Below are 21,047 nucleotides of genomic sequence, written 5' to 3' on the forward strand. Positions count from 1 at the left end.
AATCGTTATCTCCTGGCACCATTGTCTGACAAGTAGATTTAAATATTGTTGTTGAGTACTCGAGATGTTAGGAAATAGATTTTTGGAACCTAAAGAAGTCTTAGAAGACATCTGTTCCATCTTGTGCCTGGGAAACACTGCTGGCCAAAAAAGGCGCTTGTCAGGGCAAGTGACTTGAGTTTACGGAGGAAATAAGTTCTCCAAGGGGGCTTGCTCCCTACCCCCGAAGAATGGTGGAGTGCAACCAAGTGGAATAGCCAGCCCACTTTCTCCTCTTCTCGTCCTGTACTGGTTTTAGAAATGGTGCGTTTATCCTTTTAAGAGCTCACTCGGGGCGCAGGATCCACAGCTGACCAGCAGGTGGCAGTAAATAATAAACAAAGAGCATCACTGAAGGCCCCCTGGCCCCAGGCCTGGCTGGCGCCGCACACAGTCCTGATTTCCGGCTGCGGCCGCGGGGAGGCCTTGCAGGCCTCGGCTGCCAGGAATCCGCGCCATGCCGAGGGTGGTGGGCTCCCAGAAATGGTGGCGTTTAGCTTTCACTGAACTATAATGCTTAGTAAGTCGGGGCCAGGAAGAGCCCAATCCACAGCCTGAGCCAAGCCCCCAGCAATCTGGGGGAGAGACGGACTTGTGGGGGAGCGGGCACCCTGCTTCCTTCAAGCATCAGTATGCATGAGATGGAACCAGAAAACGAAAACAAAAGCAGTGCTTCTTTCTCCTCCGCAGCGCAGCGCAGCTGGGGCTCCTTTCCAAGACGCTCCCCTTGGCCGGGTCAGGAGGGGGCGGGGCCCGGGAGCTGTGCTGGGATGTGGCGAGGAGAAGAAAGTGCTGAGTCCCCCATGAACCCTGACAGATGCCAAGTGTCCCCTTTACTTTTCAAATGGGGCCTTGAAGAAGGAAGACGCTACAGGCTCTGTGTGTGGTGGGGGCAGGTGTGTGTTTGTGCTCTATTGTGTGCGGAAGGGTGTGGGGTGTAGTGAGTGTTGTGCGTGTGGGTGTAGCCTGTGTAGGGTGTAGGTAGGTATGTGTCCTGCAGGGATGCGTGCAGGTGTTACAGGTGAGCGCCTGGGCGTGTGTAGGGTGTCGGGTGTGTGTGTGAGGTCCTCAGCCTTTTCTGGTCTGCCCTGGGGTGGCAGGAGGGTTAAATGGTGAATCCTGGGCATGCCAGTCAACCTTGGGAATCCTTTACCTTGAAGCACCGGCTGAGGAAGCTGTTTCCTTTCCTCCACTGTCCATCTCAGCCTTTTGGGGCCAGCACCAGCAGCCTGGTGCCCTGGGGTCCCTGCCTCCCCAAGCCAAACCCTGGTCAGGGATGCTCACAGGGATGCGGAGGCTTGGACCACAGGTGGCAGCAAGGTGCGAAGTGCAGCAGGAAAGGTCCAGGAAAGGGTTTCCAGCGAGTCCTCTCTGCCCTTGCCTCTGGCTTCCACTGGACTTCCACGAGCTGGCCTGGGAGCTCTCTTGGGACCCTTCCTAATGGACGCCACTGGCTCTCCGAGCTGGACTGTACTGAGGATGCAGACTTGCCTCCCAGGAAGAATAGTCCCTTCCAGTCACCTCACGGTGGTCTGACTCACAGGGCCCTTCCTTCTGCATGAGCCAGGGGACCAATAGGCGGGAGGGAGCTTGACCATGCCTCCCCTTCAAGACCAGGATGGGCCAGGTGTCCTGGATGGGGTCGGTGGGGGGCCTGGTGGATCCCCCTGGGGCCTGAAAGCCTTTCACTTGTGACCGTGGCTCCCCGTCCAGCCTTGTGCCAAGCACACCCAGCCGGCAGGGAACAACGGATTGAGATTTTAATAACCTCGAGGTCAATGTGAGGACGGCTCTCTCTCGTGGAAGATTTTCAGAAAAAGAAAAAAAAAACACCTGAAAGCATGTGATGTGGCCTTTATGAAATAATGGGATATTCATATCTCGCACTTTGCTAAATTTAGGGTTGACAGGACGTTTCGGAGACGTAGCCCTTGGCAGTAGCTTATACGCAGGGTAAGATGTTAGCTGTCAAGCCCAGAAATCAAGCCTGAGGCACCTGACTCAATGGAGAGAGACTCGAGGCCGTGCTGGAAATCTTTCTCCGAGAGGAGGATGAAGGGCAGTGGACAGCATTATCAAGGAGAATTTCAGCTTCCGGAAGAACTCCGCGGGCGAGCTCTGTTCTGCGTTTTTGCTGAACTGGCCAGTCAGGCCATGCAGGGCTGAAAAAGTGAGCTGACGGCCTGCGGTGGTAGGGGCAGGGGGGCCGGGGGCGGGGAGCGGAAGGCAGCAGCCAGACAAAGGTGCAGGGCAGAGAGCCTGACGCGGGAGACACAGGGGTGGGCCTGGCAGTTGCACCGAAGGTGGGTCTTCCTGCCTCACCCTTCACCCCTGGGCCTGAGCTGCCGTCACCGGGAGGGCCTCTCAGGCAAGGACACATCTGGGGCGCTGGGCAGGGGGGTTCTGTCATTGGTTTTAGTGGCCAGCAGTGTTCCCAGCCTCCAATGGGGGAGCACAGCGAATCCCTGGGAGAAGGCCCCTGGTGATGCCCAGAGCTGTCCGAGCTTCGAGGGGACCAGCAAACCTCCGTGGCCTTGCAGCGTCTGTCTCCCAGGTCCCAAGAGCCTCAGTTACTGATGTTCAACCTTGACCGAGACACATGGAGGGCAGCGGCCTGGTGTGCGCTCTAAGCAGCTTCCCCAGGATCGCCTAGGGAGGGCAGATCTGGACGGGTACCATGATGCCAGGCTCCTGGGCCCAGAGTAACAACAGGCAAAGGCTGTCTCCAGCCCTTGGGTCCCCCCAAAGTGAGAGCTGCTTCTGGGGCGTGAGGACAGCCTTCCAGGGAGATTCATCCTTTGACCCGTAGCGACAGTGTCTCACAGTGATCGTTTCAGCCTCTTTTAAGCCTTTAAATCGTTTCCTTTAGACAAAACACCCACTTTGTTAATGGAAGCCATTAAACATGTTTGGAAAACAGAGAGAGTAGAATAAGGAGCCCGAGGGGACCCACCGCCAGTTCAGGGAACCTGCGTGTTCTGGATCAACGGTGCAATCCTCTCCCCATGTAGGATTATTTTGAAAGTAATTCCCAATGCCAAGATGTATTCCTTTGACTATCTGTTTAGTTCACAAGTATGTTGTGGAGTGGGTGAAAGGGAACCTTGGGGGAACCCCCTGCCATGGGACCTGACTCGGTGCTTGGGAGAACAGGCCTGGTTTCAGGAGATGGAGCTGTGTGGTCATTCATTCGTTCATTCAAAGAGTGTTCACTAAGCACCCGCCAAGGGCCTGGCATGTGTACCAGGTGTGGGGGTAGCAATGAGCCTGACTTGGCGAGGGCCTCTGCTTTCTCCAGTGAGGGGTGAGGATGTAGGCGTTAAACAAATACTCCACCGATGATTATTGATCCACAGTCATGGAAAGCCCCTCTCAGGAGAAGTGCTCCTTTGAGAACCTGCAGAGAGGGGCTCATTTTGGTATTGGCTAGAAGCTGGGGTCTGCGTGAGTGGCTGCCTTCTTCCCCAGCTTCTGGGGCGACGAGACCTTTCCCGCCTCCAAAGCCCTCGCTGTCACACCTCCCAGGTCCTTCGGCTCTTCGGCTGGGATATGTTGACTTGTGTTATTGTCTCTCTCAACTCCAGGACCCTGAGCCCCTGAGGGACCGGCCATCGCTCGTGGGGCATCAGTGTGGCCCCTCCTCTCTCCCCTGTGTGTGTGTTGTGTGTGTACACGTTGTGTGTGTATATGTATGTCAGTATATGCTTCAGTGGTTTCCGTGGTAGCTCAGCTGGTAAAGAATCTGCTTGCAGTCCAGGAGACCCAGGTTCAATCCCTGGGTCTGGAAGATCCCCTGGAGGAGGAAATGGCAAACCACTCCAGTATTCTTGCCATGGGCGGAGGAGCCTGGCAGGCTACAGTCCATGGGGTTGCAAGAGTCGGACTTAGCGACTAAACCACCAGATCATACTATCTACGTCGTTTACTTGCTTCCCCCCCTCCTCATTTGATATTCTGTCAGAGGCCTCTTTCCAAGTCAACACAGATGATTTTTTAAAGGTTTCCTAGTAGCATGCTGCCAGAGAAGGTGATGGCACCCCACTCTAGTACTCTTGGCTGGAAAATCCCATGGACGGAGGAGCCTGGTAGGCTGCAGTCCATGGGGTCGCGAAGAGTCCGACTGAGCAACTTCACTTTCACTTTTCACTTGCATGCATTGGAGAAGGAAATGGCAACCCATTCCAGTGTTCTTGCCTGGAGAATCCCAGGGATGGGGGAGCCTGGTGGGCTGCCGTCTACGGGGTCGCACAGAGTCGGAAACGACTGAAGCGACTTAGCAGCAGCAGCAGCAGCAGTAGCATGCTGCATAGATGTCTCGTCCTTTATGTAAGCTGTCCTCTGCTGATGGACGTTTGAAATCGTCTCCATCATCTCTGTTATAAAGGGCACTGAGATGGACATCTCCATGGGCACGTCTTCTGTCCTCTCTGCAGTTGTATCTTAGATGTAAATTCTTTGGAACATGATTGCGGGACCACGAGGCATGTACATCTTAACTTCTGATGCCAGTTGGGCGATTCCCTCTAGAAATCTTTGCCAACTTAACAAGGAAAAAAAAACAAAAAAAAACAACCCCAAACCAAGAAGTTTCTTTGTGTTTCTGTCTGGTCAGACTTCTTGGCCTTGAGTCGGATTTCTCCCCAGCTGAGCAACTGGCTTGCATAGGTCACTTAACTCACAGCCTTTTGGGGCCTTGGTTTCTCAGCTTTGAGATGAGGGTGGTCAATGGGAAGACCTTCCTGGCCTCTCCCTCTCTGAGCCTCCGAGCAGCCTCTGTTGCCCTCAGAAGCTCAGTGCTCAGCTGTCCACCCCTAACTGCAGCTTGGTCTCCAACAGCACTGATTAGTGAAGAAAATTACTTGCCCAATGCACTCCTCACCCGCATCAACAGAGGCCTTCACCGGGCCCAGGGCATCCGTGGTCAGCAAACTAATTACCCCAGTGGCCCCCCCGCAAGGACAAGCCTGTTTCAGGCCCACCGCCTTCTCCTGAAGCCAGATTCATGCTCAGATGGTCAGGTTTATAATTTGAGCATCCCTGTGCTTACCAATGGCTTCATCATGGCCACCTGATGGGACTCTGGGTAAACTTTCAGAAGGAATTAAATTTATACCCGCACCTCCCTTCAGAAGACCTCAATGGGTCTGGCAGGCCCCATGAGTTGTCTCCAAGCCCCGTAACAGCTGGTGAGGCAGGTGTCATAGAGGAGGACTCTGACGGTCAGGGAGGGCCCACAGCTGGACCCCAGGGCTCTCCGCTCAAATTTGCTCCAAGAAAGGAGCCCAGGGGAGACAAGAACTGAGTTTTCTGGGTTTTGTTCTAAGGAACTCTTGTAAAGGCAGCAACACTTACTAATCTTCCTGCCTACCTTAGAGCTCAGCCCACTCACCTTCCCCGCCTGTAGGTGAAGATCCTGCCCCTTTAGTTTCAGGGCTGACGGGGGCAGGTCTGGAGAGGGATGACAGAGAGCTTGTTGTACCTCAGCAGGCCTCTCTGATGGGGCATCGATGGAAGCAACCCTCAGCCCCTCAAGGTGCCCAAGGACTTGAGGGCGCTGTGCTTATGGGGTCAGCAAAAGATGATTTACTTTCCTTTTATTTATTTATTTGGTCATGCCGTGCAATTTGCAGGAACTTAGTTCCCTGACCAGGGATTGAATCTGGACCACTGCAATGAAAGCGCCAAGTCCTAACCACTGGACCACCAAGGAATTCCTTTTTTAATTTGGTGTCCTTTTAGAAATTTAAAAAGCTGGAGCTGCTCACAGCTGGTTTGCACTCGGGGTCCTCAGCCTGAGCTCTTTGCAGACTTTGCTGTTGCTGTCGTTCATGTGCTAAGTTGTGTCTGACTCTTTGCGATACCGTGGACTGCAGCACACCAGGGTTCCCTGTCCCTCACTGTCTCCCAGAGTTTGCTCACACTCATGTCCATTGAGTTGGATGGTTGCCATCTGACCGTCTCATCCCCTGTCGCCCCCTTTTCCTCCTGCCCTCAGTCTTTCCCAGCATCAGAGCCTTTTGCAGTGAGTCAGCTCTTCGAATCAGGTGGCCAAAGTATTGGAGCTTCAGCTTCAGTGTCAGTCCTTCTAGTGAATATTCAGGGTTGATTTCCTTTAGGATGGACTGGTTTGATCACCTTGCTGTCCAATGGACACTCAAGAGTTGTCTCCAGCACCACAGTTTGACAGCATCAATTCTTGGGCACTCAGCAGACTTCACAGGAGGTAAAGTGCTATCTCCTAGCCACATCCTTGGAGTCTGGACCCCAGCTGGGGACTCCACTGGCTGATCCCACAGAATGGGCCGTCCTTGTGCAAACGCGGTGAAGCGCACGTTCCTGGGCGTTCTAGCTCAGGATCCTGAGATCAGCCCCTGTGTGTTCTTTCAGTAAATGTGCACTGAGGGCCTGTGCCCAGTCCTTCCCCAGATGCCCAGGGAGCAGGCGGATCCACTTCCTTCCAGAAGGCCTGGCAGGACTTCCCCACCCCACTTCCCAGAGTCCCTCCGCTCCAGCCATGCTGGCCCTTTTTCCATCCCTTGAACGTGCCAAGGTTGTTCCAGCCTCAGGGCCTTGCCATGAGCTCCACCCTGAACATCCTCCCCAGATCCCTGTGAGGCTGACCTCAGCATCCAGATCTCGGCCAGCTGTGGCCTCAGAGACCATCCTGGATCCAGCCAAGCCAGCATCACCCCATCGCTTGGTTTGCTTCTTCCTGATATTTATGACTTTCTGAAATGGGTATGTATTTATCTGTGTACCGTCTGTCTCGCTGGCTGGAGTGTAGACTCCAGGAGGGCAGGGCCCTTGGCTGCTTGTTTGCTGTGGTTGGCAGCCTCAGGCCCCGAGCCCGGGCACAGCTCGGGTGCTACACAATGCTCCACCGGACAGACCCTGGGAACAGCTTCCTTCTGGATGGGTTTCAATTTCCGTGAGAATCTCCGTACACAGGGGTAGGCCTGGACTGGAAGGCTGTATAGCAGATCTGTGACCCTCCTTGTCTTTGACCTGCATTTATTTCTCCTGACAGATAACATGAGGTTTCTAGATCAGAGAAAAGCTCTGTTCCTTATTCACACTGTGGTCTTAGCGGTGGTTCCCCGCACCCCGACTCCTCACGGGGGTCTCTGGTGGGAGCCAGTGTGCACTGCCTGTGTAGGGAGTGCAGCGCGGAGCTGGGGGAGGGGACCCCCGAAGCCGTGACAGCTGCCCCTCTGTCCTCCCCGCCCCTGCCCTGAATACGAACAGCTGCTGGGGAGTGAGGGGGAAATTGGTAGGTTTCCTACCCTTGGGATAAGAAGAGAGGACTCGGGACGGGGTCCCTAAATCTCTCCATCTTTAACTGCCCAGACTTGCTTGAAATCAGCCACCCTGTATCCCAGGAGTGAGTTTAGAACACCTTGACCCCGGGGGAAGCACGCGAGGGTTCATGGATCATCGTTTCCTGACGAGCCGTTAGCTCTGAGCGCCTCGCAAGCTCCTGGGACAACGTGTCGTGTTGTCCCCAAGGGGACGGAGCCCGGCTCCCTCTTGGCAGACAAGGAAACCGGGACTGGGAGAGCCCGTGGGGCCAGCGGAGGTCGGCTGGCATCCAGGCACAGGGCAGAGACCAGACCCCAGATTTGTGGGTACTCCCAGCCCAGCTCCCACTCTTCTTCTGAGCTCCCCAGAGTCTGGTCAAGTTGGTTTTAACATCTTTGTTGCAGTGAAGCTTTGCAAACGGAGGGCTCTGGTCTATTTCTTCCACCACGTCCTGCGTGCCAGGCACTGTGTCAATTATGGAAAAGCGAGGTGGGCGTGGTCCTTTGTCCTGGTGAGAGGCAACCCTAGGCAAAGCTTTAGCTGGAGCGTTAAGAACAGGGCGGCAAGAAGTGAAGTGGAAGTGAAGAAACACAGCTGCTAACCCAGCTATGGACAGTCCTGGGAGCGGGCCCTCCTCGGGGGCCTGGCCCCAGGCAAGGCGTGGGGGATGGAGACTTGGCTGGAGGGACCGGCACATTTGAGCGGAAGTGGAGAGCTGGGGGGAGATTCACCCGGGGGAGGCAGGCTGTGGAGCCTGCAGGGCCCCGTCGACCACAGCGAGGAGCGCTGGGGAGCCACGGCGGGGAAGGGATGGGATCAACTGCATCAGCTCCTCACTGACCTGTCTCAGCCAGGTCGTCTCATTAGAGCAAAATCCCTTCCCTGCTCTTTCCTTCAGACTGGGGAAGGAAGGCTGAAGGATGTGAAAACAAAATCAGGGGGACCCTGATTAGAGGGGGGTTAGATGGAGGTTCTGGTTCTTGGGCAGCAGGGTGGTCACTCGGCGTGTCCCGGCCATGGAGGAGAGCAGCTGGTAGTGATTTTTTCTGGATCTCTCTCTCACCCGGCTGTCAGCCTAGGGGGCCTTTGGGAAGGTTCCAGTCATGTGTATTAGAGCCAGTGGGCTGACCCCCGGATGGCCGGTCGGAGGGCAACCGAACATCTCCAGAGAAGCCGCCAACCGCTCTGTCACTGCCGCTCAGAAAACCTGCTCGTCATCAGGCCCACATTTATAGCAAACAACGGTAATATTTACCAAGTATCTCTGGAAAATGAGTGCAAAGCGCAGGAAATGCAGTGCAAATTGCTAGAACGCAGTACATTAGCAACACAGGCCATCTAATGAGTCTGGGAAGAAAGGTATAAATTTCAGGAAAATGTCAATTGCAGTAATGTAAACAAGAGGCTTCTTAACATCTCCTTCTCGGCAAGACTTGATTTCAGTCACCGGTTATAACTAACGCTGTGCTTCTTGTGAGAAATTTGATTCTAAACAGCAAGGAGGGGAGAACCAGGGGGAAGGGGAGAAGAAAGGGGTGGGTTGCACGTTCGTCGTAAATTAGCAGAGAGCCTCGGGGGCACCACCGCCGCTCCATTGGAGGAAACTGAAACCTCCCACCGGGGCTTCCGTGAAAAGTCTTTTGCCGCAAAAGCTGGATCCTGGGGTGCAGGGTGGGGAGAAGGGTGCAGCACATCACTGGAGAGCTGGGAGCTGTCCTAGCTGCCAATGGGCGTCTATCCTGTCAAAGTCAGGGAAAGCTCAACGTCAAGGTCACCCAGTACATCCCTTCCCCGCACAGACATGTTCCCCTCATTGGTGGGACCGCAGAGCACCCCGAGAAACAGGCACCCAACATCCTTGGCCACCTAAACCCGCCTCTTCAGCAGTTCAAACCCAGGTCAGATGAAGTTAGGAAGCTGGTGGGCAAGGACCTCGGACGCGCCCTCGCCTTCCTGCTGGGTCCGAAGAGTGACGAGCTGTGTTCCTTTCTCTGCAGTCCCCGACAACATCATCATGAAGGTGCTGAAACAGCGCCTGGACCAGCAGGACTGCGTTGAGAGAGGGTGGGTGCTGCACGGCTTCCCGCGAGACCTGGACCAGGCGCACACGATGGACAGCCAGGGCTACAAGCCCAACAGGTGAGCAGCCAGCGACCCACGGGCTTCCGGGAAGGCCTCTGCCGCCTCTCCAGGTCCCTGTGACGACAGGCAGTGTGCCGGGAGCCTGCCCGCAGTCCCGAGCGGGCGTGCATCCTGGCCACCCGCATCCCGCCACCCGTCCTGTTTACCCTGTGAACCAGGAGTCTGGCTCGGGTTCGCATCCCGGCTCTGCCGCTCACCTCACTGGACCTGAATGTCCATCTGTGAGTGAGGACACGTATTGACCAGTCTCGCCCGCCTTGTGGGATTGTGGTGCAGAGCAATCCATGGGTTCCTCCGACTGTTTTCACAATTTTCCTTTTTCATTTGGGATCTTTGATGCATCTGATATTTATTTAAAATTTAAAAAAGTAATCATTTTCTTTATTTTTGGCTGGTGCACGCAGGCGTTCTCGGGCTGCAGCAAGCAGGGACTTGCCGCTTGGTGGGGAGCACAGGTGCTAGAGCGCTCAGGCTCGGTGGTTGCGTCTTGGGCTCATTGTCCCAAGGCAGGTGGAATCTTCCGGGACCAGGGAAGGAACCTCTGTGTTGGCAGGCGGATCCCTAGTCCCTGGACCACTGGGGAAGTCCCTGATGTTTATTTTGATGGAGGTTTGCTGTACCAGCCTCCTTTTCCCCCAACCGTTAGCCACTTCTTTCAAAACGATGTCAAATATTGTTGCATATTCTGTCCTTCCTCCACTAACTTGAATTTGAGAGCATCCCACAACTGCAGATGTTGTGGAAATAAACAAAGACCACCCACATGAAGAAAACAAAGGCTGTCAGAATTTGCTGTTTATACCAAGAGAGTCGGCCACCCGGTGGCTTGCGGTACGTATTTATGTGTCGTCTGACCACTGTCTGCTTGTAGATGCCGTCTCTCAATATACTTGGCTGTACTTCTAAACTTTCTGTTGTTCCCCACAAGTCTATTTCTGCAGCAAAAAGGCATGGCAGCCCACTCCAGTATTCTTGCCTGGAGAATCTCATGGAGAGAAGACCCTGGTGGGCTACAGTCCAGAGGGTCACAGAGTCAGTCCAGAGTCAGACATGACTGAAGCAACTTAGCATGGCATAGTACCACACCATATAACTGCTTTAGCTTTATCGTATATTTCAAAATAGCCAATGCAGGACAAGGCCCTCCCATTACTCTTTTTTAAAAGACTATTTTCTTTATTTCTTTGGCTGTGCTGAGTCTTAGCTGCAGCACGTGGCATCTTTAGCATGTGGGATGCAGTCCTCTGACCAGGGATCAAACCCAGGCCCCCTGCCTAGGGAGTCCTAACCACCGGACCACGAGGGAAGTCCCTGGCTCTTCTTCAGTGTCTGTCTCACGTGTTCAGTATTCCAGATGAGCACTGCTGTTGACATTTTAACTGGAATCCCATTAGGGTTATGGCTTGGTCTGTGCAGTCTGTGGCCCTGTTCTCTCCTTGCCCCTTTGTGAGACAGTCAACACTTTATTGGGGCCCCTGCTTTTCATTTTAAGTGTATTTCTAGCTATTGTATTACTTGTTGTTCTTCCTGTTGATATTGTGATAATAGGATATTTGCATCCTTTTTATTTTCTAACTGGATTTCTCAGGATTCTGAGAACGGTACTGATTTTTCTTACTTATTTTTATGTCCCAGCTCGTTTCCTGAAACCCTCTGACACTGCTTCTGGTAGGTCTTCAGTTGATTCTCTTGGGCTTTTCAGGGGGGGGTGATCATGTCATCACAAATATTTATCTTTTTGTCCTTTTCCTTTCCAGTATTTTTCATTTTACTCTTTTGCCTAACTGCATTGAATAGTCCAGAGCTGGCTCATGATAGACCAGTGTGTTTTTGGTTTTTTTTTTTTTTGCCCTCTTACCAGAAGGATTGTCCTGTATTCTACCACAAAGGTATTACTGTCATTTGAGGTATATAGAGCTTTTAGAAAGTTAAAGAGGTGTAGTTCTGGGACTTCCCTCATTGTCCAGCGGTTGAGAATCCTCACTTCGATTGCAGCGGGCATGAGTTTGATCCCTGGTCAGGGAACTAAGATCCCACATGTCTCACACGGTACAGCAAAAATAAATGCAGACTAAATACATTTTTTAAAGTATAGTGTTTAGAGTTTAAAATGTCTGCAGTTATTTCATTCAAAGGTTTTTTTTTGGCATCTTCTAAGACAGATGTTTTTCCCTTCTCTTTTTGACGTATGAATATATTATTTTAGCAGATTTTCTGATAGTGAGTCAACCTTTCATCCCTAGAATGACTATCACTTGGTCATGGTGTGTTATTCCTTCAGTGCATGCCTTGTGCAGACACAGTTTTGATTCTCCATGCCCTACGGAGCCCCCTCCCCACCGCGTCTTGCCTGTGGCTGTTAGGTTACATGGCGGAAGGAACTTTGCTGGTGTAATTAAGGTAGCTGAACAGGTGCCGTTAAAGTAGGTGGGTCATCCGGGTGACCTTGATTGTGCTACAGTCGGACCTGTACCAGACTTCTGGCCTACAGAACTGTGGGATGATGGATTTGAACGTTTTAAAGAAACTGCATCTGTGGTAATTAGTTATAGCAGCAGTGGGAAACGGATATACTATTGCATGGTATTGGCTCCACTTTTATTTAGATTTCTTGTATTAATGAGCTTAGGTAATATGGGTCTGAATATTTTCCATGTGTTTTTCCCTTTGTCAGGCTTTTATGGGATCAATGATGTGGTCATTTCATAGGTTTTCGTTCTCTGCCTATGGCTGGAATGGTTTTGAAAACTTCAGCAGTAACTGTTCCTTGGAGCAGGCTTCTGATTTTGTCTTTCCTGAAGCTTCTGCCTTCTGTGTTTTGGTGCTGTGTTATTTAGCTCGTAAAGGTTTATGTCAGCCGTGCGTCCATCACGCAGCACCACGTTGATGAAAGTGACTATCTGGGACAGGACCATTGCTTGTCTCCTCCAGCACAGATGCTCTGTTTTCTCCTAGGTAGCAACACATCAGTGTTCACTGGAGCACGCTGGTGTCTGAAAGAAAAGAGCCCGTTTCCCAGCCTCCTGTCCAGCTGTGTGGAACATCCAGACCCATATGACGTCTGCTGATACGTATATTAACACGGCTCTATTTCAGTATCTGTGCCTGAGGCTTTTAGGATTTGCTGATGGGGACTGGGCTTATTCTCAGCTTTTCCTGCTGCTGACTTGAGATTTGCCTTTTTGAGCTCTCTGCAGTTTCTTGCCACTGATCCAGCTCTTCCAAGCCTCAAAAAAAAAAAAAACAACCCTTAAAAATTTTAATTACTTTGGCCATGCTTTGTAGCATGTAGGATCTTAGCTCCACAACCAAGGACTGGACCCGGGCCCCCTGCAGTGGAAGAGCAGAACCTTAACCGCTGAACCGACAGGAAATTCCCCCCAGAATGTGTTAAGCTGCCTTCCCTCCCTCAATTCTCCCCGTCTTTGCTGGCCAGGGTCTCAGAATCCCTTTCCTGTCCACTTTCTGTGGGGTTTGGGAGGAAATAGTGTGGTGCCTGGTTCAGCATGCCACGTTTGTCCGCAGCTCAGCCCATTTGCTTCATCGCGTTTGCACGTCTCTTAGCATCAGTTACTTTGCTTCCTTTATTTTAGGTTGTTGTGTGGGACAGAACGAAATTGAGTTTAATATGTTTCATTCAACCTGCTTGTCTTTTTCCTTGAATGGCTGAATTTATCCCACGATATTTTTGCTTTTTATCACTTTATTTCATGCTTCATCGTGGTTTCCTCTGTTTTCCATCTTTTTTCATGGTGTGTGTTTTCCTTATGTTTTATTATTGCTTTTGTTGCTTTCTCTCCTCTCCTCCCCTCCCCCCAGTTGGTTTAGAAGATAATCTATTTCTAGCTCTGCTGGTCTCGTCAAGACGGCCTGATTAAACTTGTATTTCTCAATTTGTCGATTCTGAAATGAAACAGAATATTCCGACTCTGTCATATGAAAGATGAAGGAGAAAATGCTCCCATATGTGCCACCTCCTGATTTCCCTCCCCACCTCATTTTTGCTGTGCGGCCTCGGGGGCCTCGGGGGCCGTGGGGGCCACGGGGGCTGCAGTGACGGTTGGGAGGAACAGACACATGTGATCTCAGGCTGTTTGTACACAGATTATGACTTTTAAGATCACTAAGCTTTCATTTCTAGAAATAGAACAATTGCATTCTGATTTCAGCTGTACTTACTGTATTTGGGAGGTTTTCATTCTCTCTTCAACTGGATTCAGATTTCAGTACCAGCTATTCATATTGGTCAGCCTCTCTATTTATCCATTTTGATTCATTGTTCATTTGAATGGATTAAGTCTTTGTGTCACTTTCAACAAGGGTTCGTACATGCTTAACTTCCTAAATTCTTGCACATTTGAGACTGTCTTTCTGTTAACTTTACTTGTAAACATCTAACAAAGTAAAGAATTCTCCCATCACATTTCTTACCCTCAGCATCCTGCATCGTTTCTATACTGTGCTCTGACACCTGTGAGGTTGCCGGGACATCTGAGGTCCGTGAGTTTTTTTACATTTAAGGTAATAGACTTCTTATGTCTGGATGCTCTCTCTCTCTCTCAATTCATTTATATTCACCAGGCCGTGTGTCAGTTCTGGTTCTCTTTATTACTTTTCTCTGGAATATTATGAATCCTTTCCATTTCCATTATTTCAAGAGAATTTCCTTCTAGTACATATATTAATATTTTTTTGGTTCATTCACTTGGTGTGCTAAGTTGCTTCAGTCGTGTCTGAGTCTTTGCAACCCCATAGACTGTAGCCCACCAGGCTTCTCTGTCCATGGGATTCTCCAGGCAAGAGTACTGGGGTGGGTTGCTATACCCTCCTCCAGGGGATCTTTCCAACCCAGAGATCAAACCCGCACCTCCTGGGGCTCCTGCATTGAAGGCAGATTCTTTACCGCAGAGCCACCGGGGAAGCAAGATCCATTAAACGTATGTTGGGCATTCATCATCTCTCTTCCATAGTTAAGATTTCTTTCTAGTAACCTTTATCTTTTCCTTTTCCTTTCTGTATTATTTTTAAAATCTATCCTTCACAGTAAGTTTATTTAAATAAACATCAGTATTATTTCTTATTTCTTCTTTTTTCACTTCTGTAATTCTTTCACATTTCCTGTATTTTTCCCCCCTTACCTTTTTCTGACTTGTTTTGGCTGAACCACACAGTCTGCAGATCTTAGTTCCTGGATCAGGGATTGAACCGGGGCCACGGCAGTGAAAGTGCCCAGTCTAGACCACTGGACCACCAGGGGATTCTCTTTTTCCCTTAATGCTGTCAGTTTTCTTTCTTGTCCTTTTAAACTTTTGTGTTTGTTTTTTTTTTAATTGAAGGATAATTGGTTTACAGAATTTTGCTGTTTTCTGTCAAACCTTTCCATGAATCAGCCATAGGTATACATATACCCCCTCCCTTTTGACCCTCCCTCCCATCTCCCGCCCCACCCCACCCCTCTAGGTTGACATGGGGCCCCTCTTTGAGTTTTCTCAAATTCCCGTTGGCTATCTATTTTCCATATGGTAATGTAAGTTTCCATGTTACTCTCTCCATACATCTCACCCTCTCCTCCCCTCTCCCCATGTCCATAAATCTATCCTCTATGTCTGTTTCTGCATTGCTGCCCTGTAAATGAGCTCTTCAGTACCATGTTTCCAGATTCCGTATATATGCGTTAGAATACCTCCTTTTGAATTTTATCTCATCCTCTTTTCTCTGGTTCCTCCTATCATAGAGTCTATTCTCTCTAAGTTATTTTGAGCATTGATAAGGCTTTTTTTTTTTAACATTTTATGTGTTTATTGATATTTTTGGTGGCACTGGCTCTTTACTGCTTTCCTGGGGGCTTTTTCTGCTCGTGGTGAGCAGGGGCTGCACGTTGTCGCAGTGCGTGGACTTCCTGCGGTGGTGGCTCCGCATGGGCTCTAGACACGCAGGCTCAGCAGCTGCAGCTGCCGGGCTCCAGAGCTGAGGCTCAACAGTTGTGGCACACGGGCTTAACTGCTCCTCAGCGTGTGGAATCTTCCCGGACCAGGGCAGAGTCTTTACCGCTGAGCCACCAGAGAGGTCCTTGATAAGGCTTTATCTAAAGTGTGCTACTGTTTCCTGGAGTAATTTTTCTTCCAAAGGCTATTCATTCTCTATTTCTCTCTTTAAACTTCTCGGACCCTTATTTGGCAATGTCTATATCTGAGTCCCAAGGTGGGCATATTTTGCAAATCGCTTGTCTCTGTATAGATCTGCTGTTTGTCTAAGAAGAGCATGAGTTGGTTCTAGAAAACAGACAGAAAATTAGTTTTCTGTGACTGTTGTCATAAGCTACCACAAGCAAGATGGTTGGATGGCATCCCTGACTCAAAGGACATGAGTCTGAGCAAGCTCCGGGAGGTGGCGAAGGGCAGGGAAGGCTGGCGCGCTGCAGCCCGTGGGGTCGCAAAGAGTCGGACACGACTGAGCGTCTGAACAATCACCACCACCACCAACTTAGTGGCTTGAACAATACACATGTATTGTCTTACCATTCTGTAAGGCTGACATCAGGATGTGAGACAGGCTGCATTCCTTTCTGAAGGCCCTAGGAAGAGTCCATTTTCTCCCCTGTTCAGCCTCTCGAAATTGCCTCCCATCCTGGGATCATCTCCCCCTTCCTGTTTGTTCAAACACTGCTGCACCTGGCTTCTGTGCTCATATCTCCCTCTGACCAGAGCTGGGGACGGTTCTGACTCTGTCATTGGGGTGGGTCCATGCAGACCATCTAACCCGTCGAGGTCCTTAGTGTGCCCTCAGTGCGGAGCCCGTGCTCCACGTAAAGCAGCACGTTCACAGGCTCTGGGGATTAGGGGTGGACCTCTTCGTGAGGGGCTTTCTTCCATCCCCCCCTCCCCCGCCCCCGTTGGAGTCTCTCCTCAGCCCTGTCTTGATCATGTCCCCAGTGCTGGGTCTGGAGAGCTCCCTCCTGGAAGACTGAGCGGTCTGCTGGTTCTCGAGCAGCCGGGACCCAGCGGGCAGCCTGGGCACCCCGTCCCTTCCCGTTCTGCCCGGTAGTCTCCAGGGACCATCGGGCTACAAGGCCAAGTCTCCACCCTCTGTTTTCTGGAGATGGAGCAGACTTTGGTGTTGGTAGTTAGTTTCTGGGTAGGCTCACCATCGACCTGAAGATGAAAGGCTCAGGAAAAACGCAGACAGTCACTTAGAAGAAGGCTGGGGGCGGGTCATTGACAAGACGCAGGGAGAGAGCCTAGTGCTCATTTTTCTGAACCCCGAGGGGGAAAAACGACTGTTTTATTTACCAGCCCTTGTGCCAGGCCAGGGCTGCACGACCCACAGGGAACGGGCCTGGTATTTATTAAAAGCACACGGGGAGGGTGATTCAAGAACCTCTTTGATTTAGGGCAAGCTTGCAAAGAAATACTTCTCCGTTCACCACGAAATAAAAATCAGTTTCTCTTTATGTAGTAAATAATGCCAGTTTAATTTATTTGACCCTAAGGCAGAGGACAAGCGGGGGCGGGGAGGAAGATGTTTGTTTACAGCCTAGATTTAATCATCTGCCCCTGTTTAATCATCCTTCTGTTCTCCTCTCCCTTCACTCAGGGTGTATTTTCCCCCTCCTTTCTTATCTCTGTCTAATCCACTGCCTCTGCCTTAGCTTTCAATGCAGCATTTTTGTGATTAATTTAGAAAGTAATTTTAGCCATAAACCTTCAAGCCCAGGAAGAGGCTAAGGAAGAGAGAAATACTCTAACACGAACCCACCCAGCACTGGGATGAATATCGAGGCTGTAATTCTGGTTCTGTTGTGATGCCAATTATAAAGCACTCTAGCTGTGGTGTTGCTGTTTTCGACACCGAGAGGAAATCTTGACAGAATTATAGCCTGGAAATCAATCTGGGAATATGATACAGAAATCTATAACTCAGATATGAAAACAGTCTACAAAGGCTCTTTTTTTTTTTAGGAGGATTCGATGAAATTAGATTAAAATAAATTTACATATATATCAATTTATTATTAAAATATATTCATAGTAGTAAATAGAGTTATTGGGGAAGGGCAAGCTACTCTGTGCATTGGACACAGAAATAGACCTCTTCGGCTTATCAGGAAGCAAAGTTATTGTCTCCTTGTCAAATATAAATCTCTCCATAGAGCTAATAAATGGATAGTGTTCAAATGCAATGTTTTGTTTGACTCCTGCTTCATAAACCCACGGCACATAATACTAAATTATATTCCGCTGAGCAGTATCAATCTCTTGGTTTCAACATCTCATCGTGAGGGAAACAAACCAAGTCATTGATGTGTCGAAAAGAAGGAGAAAAAGTTATTTGAGAAGAAATAAAATGGGCTATAAAGTTTGTTAAAACATAATAATAATAGTAAAAAAAAAAAAAACACACAGAGAAAGAAAAAGAAAGAAACAAAGAAGTGTCCAAGACTACATCTAGAAATCGGCCCTTGCCTGACTGTAAAATAATTCATTTCATGCTGCAAGTTTGTAGCACTGTATTTCCTTTCAAAATTAATGTTTGCTATGGAAAGGGAGTATAGGCTTCTGATTGATGTTGGAAAGTTTGCCGTGTATCAGACAGATGGGTTCTTGTTTTTTTTTGCATCCCCCGTCCCTCTGATGTTGTGAGGAAAGGAGGGGGTGGGCCATGCCTGGAGCCTCCTGGTCCTCCCAGGCAGGACAGCTGTGGGGCCAGCCGGCAAGGTCTAGGTCAGGTCCATCTGCCAGGGCCTGGGTCAGAGCTGTTGCTGCAGCTCTCAGAAATTCCCGGAAAGAGGGTGAAGGGGGGGACACTCGCTGAGTCATTGCCCATTGAATTCGGCAGGATGGTGGCGTTGATTAGTGCTGTTTGCTCTAATATTTCACCCTGGGCTCCACTGGACTGAATCTGGGGGCGAGGGAGAAATCGCCCAAGGACAGTATCTTGATGAGCTGCTTGTGTCCCAGGTTGCTTTGTACAAACTGGCAACTGCTCTGTAGGTTCCTTTGCAAGCGTGTGGGTTTTCATTTTTTATTTATTACTATTTCTTAAACTAGACAGTTGTGTGTCCCACATCTAGAGGAGCCCAGAGGGGTTTGGTTGTCCCTGGGGAGGCAGTGACAAGTCTGTTCGCATTGCATGTGGCTCCCAGTCAGTGCTGGGTGTCTTGTTGGCTTTTGCTAAAAACACAGCCCTTTCCCCCAGGGAACTAGAGAGCAGAACTACCCAGGGGACCCGGACCTGTGGACACAAATCCCCCCCGACCCAGAGGGGCTGGGCCGAACCCCCCAACCCACCCAAGTGCCACCTGCCCGGTACACTTCTCGGACAAGTGGGCCTCAAAGCTTTCAAATTTCATGGGGCCTTGAAACAAGCCTCCACTTGGTGTGGGAGGCAGCCCGGAACATTCTGACCAGGCCGCTGCCGGTGCTGACAGGGAGAATGGCTCGCTCTCTCTGTCCCGGCCGCCATCTGCATCCACTTCCTGCCTCTGCCCTGCAGCGGCCTTGCCTTGTTCCTAGGGCAGTCCCCAGAACACGTCTTCCCTTCCAGGTCCCGCCCCCTCATCTTTACCCCTCATCATTGCCCTGACAACAGGAATGATGCTAGTGATACCTGTGGTCTGCTGAGTCTCCATCATGTGGCCGCCTTACATCTCCTTTAGTCCATTCAATAGCCCCATAAAGTTGGTCGATTGAGTAAAAGGCACCTGGGCTCAGAGAGGCTGCGTCCTTTGCCCCAGGCTGCCTGGAAGAGGCCAGCCTCGACCCCAGCTCTTTGCTCCAAATGGCTGCATTGTGCCCGTTCTGCAAGGTGACGAGTGTCTATCCCTGTTCACTGGCTAGCTGCCTCGAAAAAACTACATTTAACCTCAGTTGTCCTATCTGTCAAATGGAGCAATAGCCTCTACTCTTTCAACAGGACAGCGCCACTGCTATGTGTGTATGTGTGCGTCATTTATAATTGGCAAGTGCAATGGACACAGCGGGCTCCGAAATATCCAGCCCATAGCTCCTCTTGGGAGGACAGACTTTCATTCAAAGAGTGCGTGCGTGCATGCTCAGTTGCTCAATTGTGTCTGAATCTTTGCAACCCCGTAGACTGTAGCCTGCCAGGCTCCTCTGTTCATAAAATTGTCCAGGCAAGAATACTGGAGTGGGTTGCCGTTTCCTCCTCTAGAGGATCTTCCTGACCCGGGGATCGAACCTGCATCTCTTGTGCCGGCAGGCGATTTCTTTACTGCCGAGCCACCTGGGAAGCCCCCATTCAAAGTGTAGGATATAGCTTTCTTTCCTGTTCTCATATAATAAATTACACACTCACATGCCCCAAACATGTGTGCCACTGATTTGCCTACATGTTAAAAATCATGGAAAACATTATGTTAGTTACTCACGTGATTTTTGTTTTGTTTTTAAATACTGCTTTATTTATTTCGCAGTGCCGAGTCTTAGCTGTGGCATGTGTGATTGTTGTTGTGGCATGCGAGATCTTTCAGTTTCGGTATGTGGGATCTTTAGTTCCCTTACTAGGTATCGAACCCCAGTCCCGTGCAGCAGGAGCACAAGGTCTTAGCCCCTGGACCACCAGGGAAGCCCCCACCCATATGATTTTGGATTCCAGTTTCATAGAAAGAGGCTACAATGGCAAATACTGTTATACTTGAGGGATGAGCCTCAGGGAGTAATTGCTGTATCTATTCATTGTAGGTTGGCACAGATAACTCATTCCGATTCAAAATGTTAATATTTTTACTCTAAAGTCTCAACCTGCTTGCTTCTCTTACCGATGGGAAGCATTTTGCAGCCTCCTGTTGGTTGGAATTGAGGAAGGTAGCTCCTTACTCACCTGGCAGCACGTGAGATGAGAGGGTGACTTTGAAAGAGAGAAAGACGAACCCCCTTTTTGTCCAGGAGGGTCCTGTGGAGCCAGGCAAACTGGGAAGTCGTCATCAGGGCGTTTAACCACGGTGACAAATCCCCCTGCTGAATGCTGGTCTGATCGCTCGGGTTCCACTGTTAAACAATGGTGTAATGTGGTATATTATGAAACGAAAAACTGAACCGGTATATCGTGAATATGCCAGAGCTCTCTGTCTGATTTAAAAGGCTGATTATTTTTTAGTTGCCTGTGACCCTGTGTTTTGCAGGACCACACAACGAGACCCTCGGAGAACGGCTTTGCCGTTTCCGATGTGTTCCAAAGTGAGGACGCTCTCGTCTCTTAAGAGAACAGCGGTTGGCCCAGAGAAAAATTAAACTATGAGATGGAGAGGATTTCTCGCCTCTCTCTCCTCCTCTTATTATCACTTGGTCCTTCCAGGAAGCTCTCATATTTCTGCCACTGATCCTTATGTGGATTAAGGATAATAAACAGCCCATTAATAGAGGCCTGAACTAGGAAATGGAGTTGGAATCAGCCGCACAATTCAGTGGCTGACTGAGGTTAATAACTCCATTACTCCAGCTCTGTGCCGAGCTGCCCGACGAGCGGGATGTTAGCCTTATCTTACTCCTCATTAATTGAGCTAATAGAACCCGCCTGACCCTGCCTTGCAGCTGCCATCTGAGAGTTTG

At 50.2% G+C, this 21,047-nt stretch overlaps 1 protein-coding gene and 1 long non-coding RNA gene across 8 annotated transcripts in view; both read left to right on the forward strand.

Annotated features, from left to right (window-relative positions):
* AK8 (adenylate kinase 8) overlaps positions 1-21,047 on the forward strand; it is a 133,894-nt gene that overhangs the window by 74,955 nt on the left and 37,892 nt on the right. For all 7 annotated transcript variants that reach the window (XM_069582093.1, XM_069582094.1, XM_069582095.1 and 4 more), the window contains one exon: positions 9,336-9,477. In XM_069582093.1, the coding sequence (XP_069438194.1) occupies positions 9,336-9,477 (142 nt within the window). The remainder of the gene's footprint in view (positions 1-9,335; positions 9,478-21,047) is intronic.
* LOC138436490 (uncharacterized) overlaps positions 10,240-21,047 on the forward strand; it is a 39,070-nt gene continuing 28,262 nt past the window's right edge. The window contains exons 1-2 of the long non-coding RNA XR_011255430.1: positions 10,240-10,311; positions 11,116-11,148. This is a non-coding gene — a long non-coding RNA (uncharacterized lncRNA). The remainder of the gene's footprint in view (positions 10,312-11,115; positions 11,149-21,047) is intronic.

This window comes from Ovis canadensis, chromosome 3 (genome assembly GCF_042477335.2).
Source record: "Ovis canadensis isolate MfBH-ARS-UI-01 breed Bighorn chromosome 3, ARS-UI_OviCan_v2, whole genome shotgun sequence".
NCBI lineage: Eukaryota > Metazoa > Chordata > Mammalia > Artiodactyla > Bovidae > Ovis > Ovis canadensis.